Source organism: Siphateles boraxobius, unplaced genomic scaffold (assembly GCF_051911475.1).
Source record: "Siphateles boraxobius isolate OS27281-9 unplaced genomic scaffold, OSU_SipBor_1 49, whole genome shotgun sequence".
In the NCBI taxonomy this organism is placed as follows: domain Eukaryota; kingdom Metazoa; phylum Chordata; class Actinopteri; order Cypriniformes; family Leuciscidae; genus Siphateles; species Siphateles boraxobius.
Window position 1 is genome coordinate 1,866,200 of NW_027509130.1, and position 13,662 is coordinate 1,879,861.

A 13,662-nucleotide genomic window follows, 5' to 3' on the forward strand; every position below is an offset into this window, starting at 1 on the left:
AAGGGGGGGGTCAAGTCTTTTTACAGATCTCAAAACTCCTCCAGTAGCCCCTTAAATAAAAAAAAAACGAACAGTCCCCAAGTTCACTGATCTTATTTTGATATATTTATTAGGCTAACCTAGATGTGTTGTGAATGTTACGTTTTGCTTATTCGGATGCTTATAGACATATTCGTGAATGTGATACATGCATGTGTGTAGGCCTACATCAAAGTGAAAATTAAGTGTGTTTCCAACTCTGAACTCAGTCCCCAAGTAAATTCGGTTATTAAATAAACAAATAGCAAAACGAGTTGTGCGGTGTCCCCACCACTTTTCAAAGCAAAGTTACGCCACTGGTTACAAATATTATCAAAGAATATTATTCTGTGTTCATATTATCATAGAAGCACTGGTATAAGTTTATAGTTTGTATATAAACAATGATGTATACGGTAGCGATCAAAATAGAGTAAATCAAAATAGAGAAGAAAAAAATTATGCTTCAATTAATTATTGTATTTTTTACATTGTTATGCGTTTTTAAAAAATTTCCATTTTCGTGTTAGGCACGACTTCGCGTCGTGCCTAACAACGCCCTTCAGCCGTTACTTATTCACGATACAGCACAGCCTCTCGTACCTTATTGCTTTTATAAAACGGTTGCCACACAATACAAATATTAAAGCCTAAAAATATTTATCTATGCAACTTTCATGAAGTAAAATCGCTAAAAGCATTCCTTCCGCTGGATAAATAGTCCCTGACCATAAACAGCAACAGAAGTTACATACATTATTTCGCCAATAGATTGCGGCAAAGACTGTCTTATGAATGAGTCAATCGGTAGAGAAGACTTTTATATTGAAAAGACTCAGACTTGTTTTCACGGAGAAGGAAGACGCAACTGACAAATGACACGGGAAAACCCCTTAACGTTAACTGTTAAAAGGACAAGATATCGCAGCGGACATTCAAACGGAATATTTTATCATGAATATAGGACTGACCTGAAGGAAAATGCAATGTCTACTGTGAATGCAGGTAACTTTACACTCGCTTTCTTGATCTCTCACAATACTCCACTATAGCTTCAATGGACAATATCAATGAGATCGCACATGTGTTTAAGTTGCTAAGAGTGGTTGCTAGGGGAGTTGCAGTGATACATAGAACCATTAAGTGAAGCGGTCATAGCCGTGTTTTATCGTGAATAAAGCACAGCTATTGACCAATCAGAATCAAGGATTGAAACTAACCGTTATATATATAAATATTTTTTTGTCTTTTCAGAATCGTGGGAGAATTGTGATTGTGTTTGAAAAAAAAACTGTGTAGCTCTAATATTAAAATACATTTCAATAAAATCATCTGAATTGTCTACTTACAGTTTGGGCGATATCCCTCTGGACTGTGATCTCTTATATCTACTGTAAAAAAAATGTAAACATCCATGAAGTTGTTAAATGCTTAAACTCGCATAAATGCTTAACTTGCAATTTTAATGGAAGAGCTGCAATAATTTTCTTTCTGATGACACTGTCAACAAACATGACATTCAGACAGATCTAGACAGATTTAGCAGCTTTGATGTCTGGTCACTGACAAACTCAGCTCAAGGTGCCTTTGTGCTTTATTGATTGATTGACTGATAGACACAGACCAATTACAGCTCAATTTAGAGATGCTTTAGAGATAGCTCTAATATTGATATTTTCTGAATTCTTTAATTTAGTTATAAATAAAATTGTAAATAAAATAAAAACTCATAAATTGTATCAATTTAAAGTCATATCAAGATGAAAAGGGTTTAAACTGATGAAATGGGTTTAAACACTGTCTAGAGTGTAAACTACAGAAGTGCATAATGCATCATATCACATTATCAAAATTTTGTTTATCACTTAATTGACTCTTCTCATGTCCTCTTCAGTGAAGTATAAAGAATACTCCAGTATGGTTATGAACACATGAGGTCCTGGAGCAGACAGAGACACACACACTCACTGTCTCTGTGATCTGATGATCTGAGATGTTTGGATTCAACAGATGAAGAGTGTTAATGACAGTGATGTGTCTGTCCTTCACCATCCCACTGATTGGGATCACATTATGTTGCTTTAAAGCTGTAAGCACATCATTTTCACACATATCTATTCCCAGGATTAAGTTTCTGACTCGAATATTTTCTGATACATTCTTCCCCAGAAAAACAACCCTAAGAGCACACACTGTAACACACAAAACGCATTATGAAGATACAAATAGAGAGAACTATAATTAGTAAAATCAGCTGACTGAGACGAGTTCAAGGATGGAATAAACATATGGCAGGACTTCTACTTTCTTGCCCCTGGACTATACAACTCGGATATTTTGGCATTCAGCTTATGTCATTAAAATCACTCACTCCAACCAGGTAATCAAAGTTCGCAAGCCAAGAATAAGCTAAAATAACCAGCACAAATACGCAGTAGGGATAACACACATACACAAATCAGCACGCGTCCGGTGGATAAATATATAAATTAAAGTCTATATTTAAAGAAAGCGAACCCGTAAAAAATAACATAGGCCTTCATAATACTTTGATTTGTATTAAATGTGTGTTTAACAACGTACCTGAACTGTGAGCCATTTTCTCAACAACGCCTTGAATTCGAGTAGACTCCATGCATGCAGCTCCCTTTTTGCCAGCTCCCTATTCGTCCAACAATTCGTTCCTAAAAATAATCTATTAAAAATGTTGGACGGTTGTTAACCCCCCCTAATATGTTCGGTCGTATTTCTTAAAGGAACAGTATGTGAATTACAAGCCTGTGGATCCGGCAGCATTTGTCATTTAATAGTGAAAATAAATAGCCTACTCCTGAAAAGATTATATTGTCTGCCTCTATAAATGGTGTAAGCAATGTGGTGAATTATTATTTTGTAATTACTAAATGTTCTTTTAAAAGTATGGAGAAATGTGACATTATGTTTCCAACTGAGATTTAATCAGAGTTGTATAGTCCAGGTAGCCTGGTAATACCAGACTCTGCTACTTCACTTTGCTTCGTACACAGAGTCTGGGATAGCATAATAGAGAAGTGTTTTCTCTCGCTAGGGGGCGCGTACTGAAGTTTAAAATCATTGGTTACCCGTAAGCCAATCAGATAAGTTTGTTTATGACGCATGTTATGCGCCGACACAGCCGCATCGAACCACAGACATCATGCATCGAACTCAAATCTATGATCGAACTTCCACTGTAAACACTTGATGATGCGAGCGAAATACCCGAGTGAACATGACTGTAAACGACTTTTTTGATCTGTGAGTGATGTAATAGAATGACTGCTGCGCTTGACAGGGCACAAACGAGCAGAGAGAGAGAGAGAGAGAGCCCCGGCCGCGCGCACGCACTCCCACGTCTACAAACCACACGAGCGCTGTCTTGCTCTCTCTCCCTCGCGCATATTCATAAAAATCAATCGACAAGATAGTAAGAGGTCGGAAGACCGCGGTTTCACGTGGAGCATTTGGAGATTTTTAGAGATTATAGACTCTAGGAACAACATCTCAATGAACAACATCTCAACTATAAAGGCCTGTCTCATATAAGTTAGACGCCTATCTCAAGTACAAGCCGGTGCAGTTCGACGATTTGGGCAAATAAAAGCCCGGGCTATTATTTGAAGTTTTACGGTATTTAAGACCTGGAAAAGAAAAGAGACACTGACCTGTCAAAAGGCTCCCCAGTCTCTCGCTGACGATCGGTAATAGTTGATAAATTAAACTTTTCCCAAAGGGAGTAGGGCCACAACATCACCTCCATTCAAAATGTTTAATACACACTCTTCGTGTTCGGGCTTCAGTTTGCTAATGCCGGGAATATTCTCCACAACAGAGCGAATTGCATCCGCGTCTCCATATCAGCGGTCGTTTTCGATTTCCCTGACCTAATCTTAAACACGGCGCTTAGCGACTACGTCACGGCTTTCAGCCCGCCCTCTGTTCGTTGATTGGCCAGGCTGTTTTCAGGCCGGTGGAAAACAGAAAGATAGGCTGCTATCTCAGACTGACTACAGGAGCGAAATGAAATTAGCGGTAGTAGGAAGTCTGACGTAGTCAGGCTATAGTCCAGGGGCCAATGAGTAGAAATCCTGCCATAGTTTATTCCACCCATGAACTCAGTCAGCTGATTTCACCAATTAGTAAAGGCTGAGATGACTCCATATTTAATACACACAGATTTTTTGGCTACGATAAGGTCCAGTTCTGGTTTATTACTTTACTCTTGGCTGACATGTAGTCAGAGGTGTAAAGTCCACGTTCAGAAAGTAAAAGTCCTCCTCAGTATTTTGTTCCAATCACCTGGATTTGCTAATTCAGACAGAAGAGAGAACTAATTAGTGAAATCAGCTGGCTGAGTTCATGAGTGAAATAAACACATGGCAGGACTTCTATTTTCTGACCCCTGAACTACAACTTTGGCCGAGCAGTAATGCCACGTATATCCTCCAGGTCTGATAGGAGAATGGTAGCAGTTGGAGCGATCATAAGCATAATAATTGACTCTGGTTCGTTAAATTATTAGAAAATAATGTACACCTGAGGTGTAACGACCATTCTGCTTCATTACCACCTCAGATAAGCATTATTTTCTAATAATTAAACGGCCTGCACAGCAAAAACTCCAGTGTTAAATTAACTCTCCTGGGAGTTTATATTGCTCCAGACTCAGCGTTAAATTAACACTCAAGAGCGTTAAAGTTAATGAGATAATTAAGTTATTAATTGAGTGATAATTGACCAATATTGAAGACACCTGATGTTAACAAGCAGAATCATTTAAAGGAGAATATTTTAAGACACCGTTATGGTGATCAGTGTTTGCTTTAGTTGGGCTCTGGACCCTTAATCTATTAACTATATTTTGTTTCTCTGCATTTTAACTATGTGGAGTCAATTATTCCTTAAATGAATGTTAAGCATGTTTGTTCATTATTCACTGAATATAGTTTTCTCATCATTCCATTACACTGTTGCGCCTCTAAGCGGCGCTCTACGTTAATGTCAACGCACAAAAGCCTGCAGAAACTGCGCATGTGCAGCATTCCTCCTGTCGTCCAGACAGCAGCTGCTCTGAGATCAGTTATAACAGCTGTTGCTGTGTCAGTGATCAACTGGTTTAAATATTGTCTTTACAAAAAAATTTGTTAACATCTGATTAATGTTTTTGAGCTGAAACATTTCATCAATGCAGATCTGACAAGGCTTTTTTCCCCCCCAGGGCCCAGTTTTTCAAAAGTAATCCACTAGGATTTTGGATAACGGATTGGATCAAATGTTGAAAATGGGTTTTTCAAAAGAAAAAAACGGATTACATAATCGGATTAGATCATGTAATCCAATCTTGGTTTTGATCCGGATCAAACCTTTAGTTTGGGTTTTTCAGAACTTTTTTATAGGATTTGGATCACTTTGATCCAAAAAATCTGGATTAAACTGATCCCATCAGAAGGGTGGATTCAGCATGGATTTCATGGAAAATGTAATGAAAACTTTAAAAATGTATCAAATAATACTATATTTGGATCATGCAGTATCTTACAAGATATCCATTATTAGGTAGGCTTTAACATATTCAGCCTTTCAGTATAGGCCTACAGCAAAGTGGAAAGAGTTTGGCCTCATAAAATAATCCCCCAAACAGCTGTCAAAATTGACCAAAAACAATACATTTTATTCTGTCACTAATTGATATATATATTCATCACAATCGAAAATATTTTTGTTTTTAGAAGATTTATTAGTAATGCATGCAATGATTACAGAATAACCAAAAAAATGCAAAGAATGGCAATCACTGATTTTTGAAATCCAAAAGAAATCCAAATCAGAAATAGTGTCTAACTATTGCGTCCCTTGTTGCACGTCCTGTTTGCTCGTTCTGGCAGAATGCAGGAGGTTGGTTAGGGTCTCCAAGGGGCTCTGGTGCATCATTGTCAGCACAGAGAGGGACATTGCACTTAGTAGCGATGTTGGACAATACAGGCAAGGGAATTATTATGAAATTATTGTGGAGTATTTGACATTAAGTCTTTTTTTAAAATTCAATACATCTATATTTGAAACATGTTATAAATATCCTCAATGTACAGCGGCACACATGTATATGCAAATAGTCTTCATCCAATATACTTATGTGTGACTTGTCTATTAATTTGACCTTCAGCGTGGATTATTTATTTATTTTATTTATTCATTTATTTTTATTATGTGTTTTTTTTTTGCATGTGTGATATTCTAATGTCTTCTAATGTGACATTCAGCCAACTTTATTTCAAGGAAAAAACACTTTTCTTTGTGTTCATACCACTGGAGGAGTTTGCAAAGGACTTTAGTGCAGTGTCTACAGGTGTGTGTGTGTGTGTGTGTGTGTGTGTGTGTGTGTGTGTGTGTGTGTGTGTGTGTGTGTGTGTGTGTGTGTGTGTGTGTGTGTGTGTGTGTGTGTGTGTGTGTGTGTGTGTGTGTGTGTGTGTCTGTGTGTGAGTGTGTGAGTGAGTGAGTGTGTGTGCATGCTGTTTAAACAACAAAAGGAGACTGGATTGTTTGAATCTCCCTCCTCTTCGCCCAAACACACTTTTGTGAAATATGCTTTTCACAATAAAACTGCTTAAAAATAGACATGTTCCAAATAACACTCTTACATCACCAAATGTTATTATACACTGCAGTCAATTTGTTGATGATGTCACTGGATTTTTTTTTTACTGTTGTCTAATCATTATTTCATAAGAAATTAGGTTAGAGAAGTATTTTTTAGACTTTTATAAAATGCTAAACATTATCTTCTTCAATTTAAAAAGATATAGATGTCAAATTTTGTTTTTGCAATGTTTGTCAAGAGACAGCTATTCATATGTTACTGTGCATAAATGTCTGGCAAAATGTACTTGATTTTATTTCTGAAAATATCGATGGAAATTCTATTTTACAGTGGAAACACACTGATGGGGTCTCTAAGACAGAAAGACAAACTCACACGTTTGATGAATTACAGTTTTTAATGAATACATTTCATTAATAGCATTCAGGTTGAGTCTGGAAACTCATGTCAGTTTCTCAAGGAAAGTGCTTCAAAATATCCAGATCAAATGAAACATGAGAGACAGATAAAATATGGAAACAGTTGTGATGCTGTGTGATGTTTCAGCAGAACTCCCTTGTCCTGTTGGAGAAACAGTGAAACATCACATCTACAGTGCTAATCTATTGGAGATTTGCCTGATAAATAACAAAGCTTTAAAATAAAAGTAGTGAAGACATACCACCAGACTCTTGCTTAGGCAAAGGTTCTTCAGCATTCTCTGTATAGGCATTCAGTGATTCAGCATCTAGAAAACCATGATAAAAGGAAGTGTGTAGTGGCAGATCAGTGCTATTCTCAGACATTAATAAAGCAGAAACAATATCTGAATATTTGAATTCTAAATAATATCTGAAAAAGGCACTGCAATGTTTTTATAATAATTGAATGCTTGCAGTTTGCCTACCTAGTTTGTTGATAATTGGTTCTTTGATGGAACTGTGAGACACAAGACAATCATATTGATCTTTGTCCTCCTTCTTGATCTCCACACTCTTCCTCAGCTGATAGGATCCATCATGGTTTGTTCTGATTCCTGAGGATTCAATCTGATCGTCAGGCAGAGATGTGCGATATTTCCTAATGGTCATCATCACGTCTTTGGGGTGGAAGCCGGTGGCGAGACAGGTCAGTTTCAGCTTGGATCTTTCCCTGATAGACCTTATTACAAACAAATGTACATCTGGAGGAGCTGGAAACACAGGAATCAGTTCATCAATCATTTCATCTCTATATGAAACCTGCAGATAATAAACAAATAGAAATATAAGTCTCATTCAGACTGTCAGTTCAAATATGATTGTGTGCATATCCGATTGGAATCCGAACACATTTAGCATGTGTGAACGGCATAAAAAACAAAAATCACATTGAAACGTCAGACGTTGTTATAAGAAACATGCTTAAAGTTGCTGCAGAAACAGGGTTGTTACAGTTAAAGGTGTGTAATATTAAGAAGAATCTGTTGACATAAATGCAAAATCATATATTCAGTGGTGTATAAAGACCTTGAACCGTTATGTTTGTATTATCTTAGAATGAGCCATTTCTGTCTACATACACCGCGGGTCCCCTTACATCGACATGTTTCTACAGGAGCCCTAAACGAACAAATGCGTTTCGTTACTATGTTGTTCAGCGAATAAAACACAATGATGAATAAAGTTACAATAATATTCACAATAACATATTGTTTTACTGAATAATTAAGTAAACCTAATTTCCTAATTTATCTTTGTAAAGAAACCTAATTTTGGACTGGCTACTCTCTGCTGTCTCAGACGACGACATCACGTCCTGTCGGCCACCGTAACTTCGGCTGGTTGCAATCCGCAACCTCACCACTACATGACGCTAATGATTACACTTTGCACCTTTAAGTGCAGGCGCGAGCAGAACATTACAATATAACGGTGATATGTTTGAGTCTGTCCTCCTTCTAACGCTGGCTCAGAAGACGCAGTAGTCCAGCACGCCAGCTCACATCGTATCATGTTTTAAATAAGACAACATCTGTATTGCAAACCCCTCTATGTTGCTGCTGTTGCTGTTGTTTTTTGCGTATACCCACCAACACAACATCATTTCCTTAGAGCGCAATGCAGATATTCCGGAAAACGAAAGAGCGACATGGACACACAAATCAAATCTGTAGAGATACTCATTGTGGACAGTGAATAATTTAAGATCAGAGTTCATTTGGATTCACGGATAATCAGATTTAGACTGACAGTGTGAACACATCCAAACTCACAGCCGTTTCTGAGCTCCTCGTCTGCATATTCTCTGAATTTGTTGAGCCAGTCCACACACTCTTTCTCCAGGTAGCCTTTGGTGTATTGGTTTAGGATCGGCACATTTTCCCACTTTCTCTTGGTTGGTACAGCTGCGTCAACTGGGGCGACCCATTGACCCTCTTCATCATCAAAAGACAGGAAGTTTTCTCCGTTATAGCCGTACTCAGAAACACCTTTGAGAAACTTCACTTCATCTCCCTTCTGCTCAACTTCACAACCGTGTCTCCACTGAAGAACATGAAGATCTGAAATGGAGATGAAGCAAAATGTTTGCAACAATAATATTAATAATAATTTAGTTTAGCATGAATGTTCCTCACCTGATGTATTGTGTCTCATGCATGCGGTCCATCACAATCTTGACATTGACATTAAACCACTGTTCTTTGCTCTTTCTCGACTGAGTGCCTTTTTCCCAGTAATCTTCCTGCATTTTCTCTTTCATCCAGGACTGTGTGGGAATCTTTCTCTTTTCTTTACTGTTGTAATAGTCGATCTGTCTGTCGTCTAGCAGACCCATAGCAGTGAATTCATAGATGCCCGGCAGATCCACAGGTTTGGACAAACCAGTGTAAATGTAATACAGAGAGTGTCTCTCTGTGAAGAAGAGGATTAAAATACCCATAAAAAGGCATAAAGGAACTGCACTCTTAAAAATTATTTTTATGAATTTTTTTTATTTTAGATTCAGCTTGTTAGATCCTTTAATTTGACTAGTTTTTATTACTTTTACCCAGGGGCTGGGTAGTTTTTGTGTAACTGTGTACATTTTACTGACAACTGATCCTGAAAGAAATGTTGTATTACATTATTATTGTTACGGTGTTTATTCATTTTGTCATGTTTCTGGTTTGTGGTTTCTCTGTCTTTGGTCTTTTATTCAGTTTGTGCCTTGTTAATTGTAGTCTGTTATCCTAGTCATGTCATTATTAGGTCCCTTGTTTCAGGTGTGTTGTCTTGTTAGGTTGTATGGTCCCGCTCGGTGTTCTGATTTGCCCCAGCTGTGTCTTGTTCCCTCATCCCGTCTGTGTATTTAAATCCTGTCTGCTCTTTTGTTCGTGGTCAGTTATTGAATGTATGTTTTAATGTGCGTACCACGAGTATCTTGTCTGTATCTGTAATTAAAGTCTACTGCTGCATTTAGATCCGCCTACTGCCTTTGCTTCCACGCGAATTCGTAACAGAATAACTGACCCCCTAGGATCTAGCAGCCATGCCTACCTGGAGTCCTGATGTCCAGATCCTCCGTCTTCGCCAGGAGAATCGCGCCATCGAGGATTATGTCGCAGAATTCCTCGAGCTGGCATATCTCGCGCAAATGAACAACCACGGCTTGAAGATCTTCTTCCGCGGAGGATTATCGGAACCACTCCGGTCTCTGATGCCCGAACCTGGTCCTCACGGATCTTTAGAATGGTACGTTGACCTGGCCCTGTTGTGGAGCGGAGAAGCTGCGAGAGCCTGCGCTTAACGTCAGCTCGGTCGCGCCCGCGCTTCACTTCAGCTGCTCAGCCGAGACCACGCTCCACGAGCCTGCGCTTCACGTGAACCGAGTCGAGCCCGCTTTCCACGACATGCCTGAGCTTCTTCCTGCCGAGACCGACATGCCTGAGCTTCTTCCTGCCGAGATCGACATGCCTGAGGCTGAGCTTCTGTCTTCCGAACCCGCACGTCGCTTCAGCCTCGACGAACCCGAGTCAAGTGAGTCAAGTGCCGCCGAGTCAAGTGAGACCGCGCTTCCCGAGTCAAGCGAGTCAATTGCCGCCGAATCAAGTGCCGAGTCAAGTGAATCAAGTGCCGAGTCAAGTGAATCAAGTGCCGAGTCAAGTGAATCAAGTGCCGAGTCAAGTGAATCAAGTGCCGAGTCAAGTGAATCAAGTGCCAAGTCAAGTGAATCAAGTGCCAAGTCAAGTGAATCAAGTGCCAAGTCAAGTGAATCAAGTGCCAAGTCAAGTGAATCAAGTGCCAAGTCAAGTGAATCAAGTGCCAAGTCAAGTGAATCAAGTGCCAAGTCAAGTGAATCAAGTGCCAAGTCAAGTGAATCAAGTGCCAAGTCAAGTGAACCGACTACCGAGTCGGGTGAGTCTACCGAGTCTACCGAATCTACCGAGTCTACCGAGTCAAGCGAGTCTACCGAGTCAAGTACGTCCAGTAGTGAATCAAGCCCAGTGAAGCGTCGTCGCAGGAGGAGGAGGACTCGTTTGCTTCGCCAGGCTACGGAGGGCGTTCCCAGACTCCTCGCCCTGCCGGCCCCGCCTCTGCGCCTCGCCCTGCCGGCCCGGCCTCTGCGCCTCGCCCTGCAGGCCCCGCCTCCGCGCCTCGCCCTGCCGGCCCCGCCTCTGCGCCTCGCCCTGCCGGCCCCGCCTCTGCGCCTCTCCCTGCCGGCCCCGGCTCTGCGCCTCGCCCTGCCGGCCCCGCCTCTGCGCCTCGCCCTGCCGGCCCCGCCTCTGCGCCTCGTCCTTCCTGCGCCCTTCAAGCTCCGGGAGGCCTGCCCGGAACCCATCTACCACCTGGAGGTTCCTCCCGAGGATTTCCCCAAGTATTTTTGGGGGGGGGGGCAGAAGGTACTCCGTGAGGGCCATGGAGACGATGTCGACATGGTCCTCATCCTCGTCTGAGTCTGCTCCGACCTGGCCACCATCTCATCGTGCTCCGCCCTGGCCTTTGCCACGCCATGCTCCACCCTGGCCTTTGCCACGCCATGCTCCACCCTGGCCTTTGCCACGCCATGCTCCACCCTGGCCTTTGCCACGCCATGCTCCACCCTGGCCTTTGCCACGCCATGCTCCACCCTGGCCTTTGCCACGCCATGCTCCGCCCTGGCCTTTGCCACGCCATGCTCCGCCCTGGCCTTCGCCTCGTCCTGCACCGCCCTGGCCTTTGCCACGCCATGCTCCGCCCTGGCCTTCGCCTCGTCCTGCACCGCCCTGGCCTTCGCCTCGTCCTGCTCCGCCCTGGCCGCCGTCACGTCCTGCTCCGCCCTGAAGGCTTCCTGTTCCGGGCAAGCCACGCCCTCGTCAGCCTCCAGGGCGCCCACCCTCCCGCCCCTATTTGATGTTCATTCGGCGCGGGGTCACGCCTTATGGAAGGGGGGGATAATGTTACGGTGTTTATTCATTTTGTCATGTTTCTGGTTTGTGGTTTCTCTGTCTTTGGTCTTTTATTCAGTTTGTGCCTTGTTAATTGTAGTCTGTTATCCTAGTCATGTCATTATTAGGTCCCTTGTTTCAGGTGTGTTGTCTTGTTAGGTTGTATGGTCCCGCTCGGTGTTCTGATTTGCCCCAGCTGTGTCTTGTTCCCTCATCCCGTCTGTGTATTTAAATCCTGTCTGCTCTTTTGTTCGTGGTCAGTTATTGAATGTATGTTTTAATGTGCGTACCACGAGTATCTTGTCTGTATCTGTAATTAAAGTCTACTGCTGCATTTAGATCCGCCTACTGCCTTTGCTTCCACGCAAATTCGTAACAATTATGACATACTAAATTATTACTCTAAATTATTAATAAACGTCATAATTATAAGATAAAAAGTCAAAATTATGACATACTACATCAAAATTATGATTAAATATATTAAAAATATAATTTAAACTTTTAAGTCATCATTTTGACTTTTTTTAAAAAACAGAACAAGATATATCGTATATGGAAATATACAGAAAAATACCAGAGTGTACAGAACACTCATTTATTAATGAAAAATACATATATTCAAGTATAAAGTCAATAGTTTTTAGTGCTGTAGGAAAATTTTAAATGATTATGATGTTCTTTGGATTAATACACATTTATAAAAATGCTGGGTTAAAATATGGACAAACCCAGCAATTGGCTCAACTATTGTTTAAAAATAACTATATTGTTTGCTTAAAATGAACCCAAAATTGGTTCAAAATAACATTTATTAATATAGTTTAATAGATTAATAGATAATGTTTAATAATAAATTGAATAGAAAATGATTAAACAGTAAATGATTAAAAAGTTTATTACATTTCTTATTAATAATGACAGGAATAATCAATATCTACATGAAATCACTCTAACATTACATTTACTAACATTACATTGTCAGCTGGATATATACCATGAAACATTTTGAATGTAATCTCTTTTACTTTATAATTTAAACAATCATAAACGTGCATGTCTTTTATGAATGTTAATGCTGACCTTAACTAATTGAAAAAAATATATCCATTCTAAGTTGTTACAGAATTTTGAAAATGGAGAACTTAGCCAAAGTTCAAAAAGGTCTGGATATGCATTTCGAAGGGTCGACCTATTTGTCTCATTGTTCTCATTGAGAATATTGCTTCTTTTGTGGACTTTTTAATAAATCATTTGTTAGAGATTCTAGGGACTTTATTGAATCACTATATGCTGTTGAGGATGTTCTTCTCGCCATGTTTGACCCACTAATATCCCCTATATGGATGGCTTATGGGTGATGAAACAGTTTTTAAAACAAATATCGGTTGATGCGAAATCTACGGCATGTCTATTGGATCTAATAAGCATTGTCCTGTAATTATTTTCATTTCCAGAATGATTTCAAGTTAATAGTGAAAGGAACAGATATGGGACCTAAAATGGCACAGAATTATTCCTGCTTGTATATGGGAGTTTTTGAAAATTATTTTATTCCAAATTGATTTAATCCTTTTTTTTTTCAAGATTTTGCCTTATAAACAGTATACTGATGATGTTTTTATGATAACGAAATCTGCACCTGCTGAATTATTATTATTAT

General features: G+C 40.1%; 2 protein-coding genes across 6 annotated transcripts in view; both read right to left on the minus strand.

The window, feature by feature from the left end:
- The window catches only part of LOC143711087 (uncharacterized), a 307,737-nt gene that overhangs the window by 265,472 nt on the left and 28,603 nt on the right, over window positions 1–13,662 (minus strand). For 2 of the 5 annotated variants that reach the window (XR_013194740.1, XR_013194739.1), the window contains exons 1-2: window positions 2,602–2,704; window positions 1,368–1,406 (exon numbers count right to left, since the gene is read on the minus strand). The exons of 1 other annotated variant lie outside the window; for it this stretch is intronic. The gene's annotated coding sequence lies outside the window, so the exon portion shown is untranslated. Of the gene's footprint in view, window positions 1–1,367; window positions 1,410–2,601; window positions 2,705–13,662 lie in introns of those variants that run through there. 2 more of the 5 variants (XR_013194738.1, XR_013194737.1) reach the window with 2 other exon arrangements.
- On the minus strand, window positions 7,065–9,535 carry LOC143711019 (zinc-alpha-2-glycoprotein-like). Its single transcript, XM_077202314.1, has 5 exons — window positions 9,239–9,535; window positions 8,868–9,159; window positions 7,521–7,805; window positions 7,296–7,361; window positions 7,065–7,195 (listed from the first exon to the last, which is right to left on the minus strand). The coding sequence occupies exons 1-5, from the start codon at window positions 9,533–9,535 to the stop codon at window positions 7,104–7,106; spliced, it is 1,032 nt and encodes a 343-aa protein (XP_077058429.1). The 3' UTR covers window positions 7,065–7,103.

Bases quoted from the DNA above. Each gene is read 5' to 3' on its own strand.
- LOC143711019 (XM_077202314.1), bottom strand. From the start codon at position 9,535: ATGGGTATTTTAATCCTCTTCTTCACAGAGAGACACTCTCTGTATTAC. The intron at 7,806-8,867 runs GTGAGTTTGGAT...CTGTGTTTCCAG, and splicing joins CGAGGAGCTCAGAAACGGCT to CTCCTCCAGATGTACATTTG. The intron at 7,362-7,520 runs GTAGGCAAACTG...ATGGTTTTCTAG, and splicing joins ACCAATTATCAACAAACTAG to ATGCTGAATCACTGAATGCC.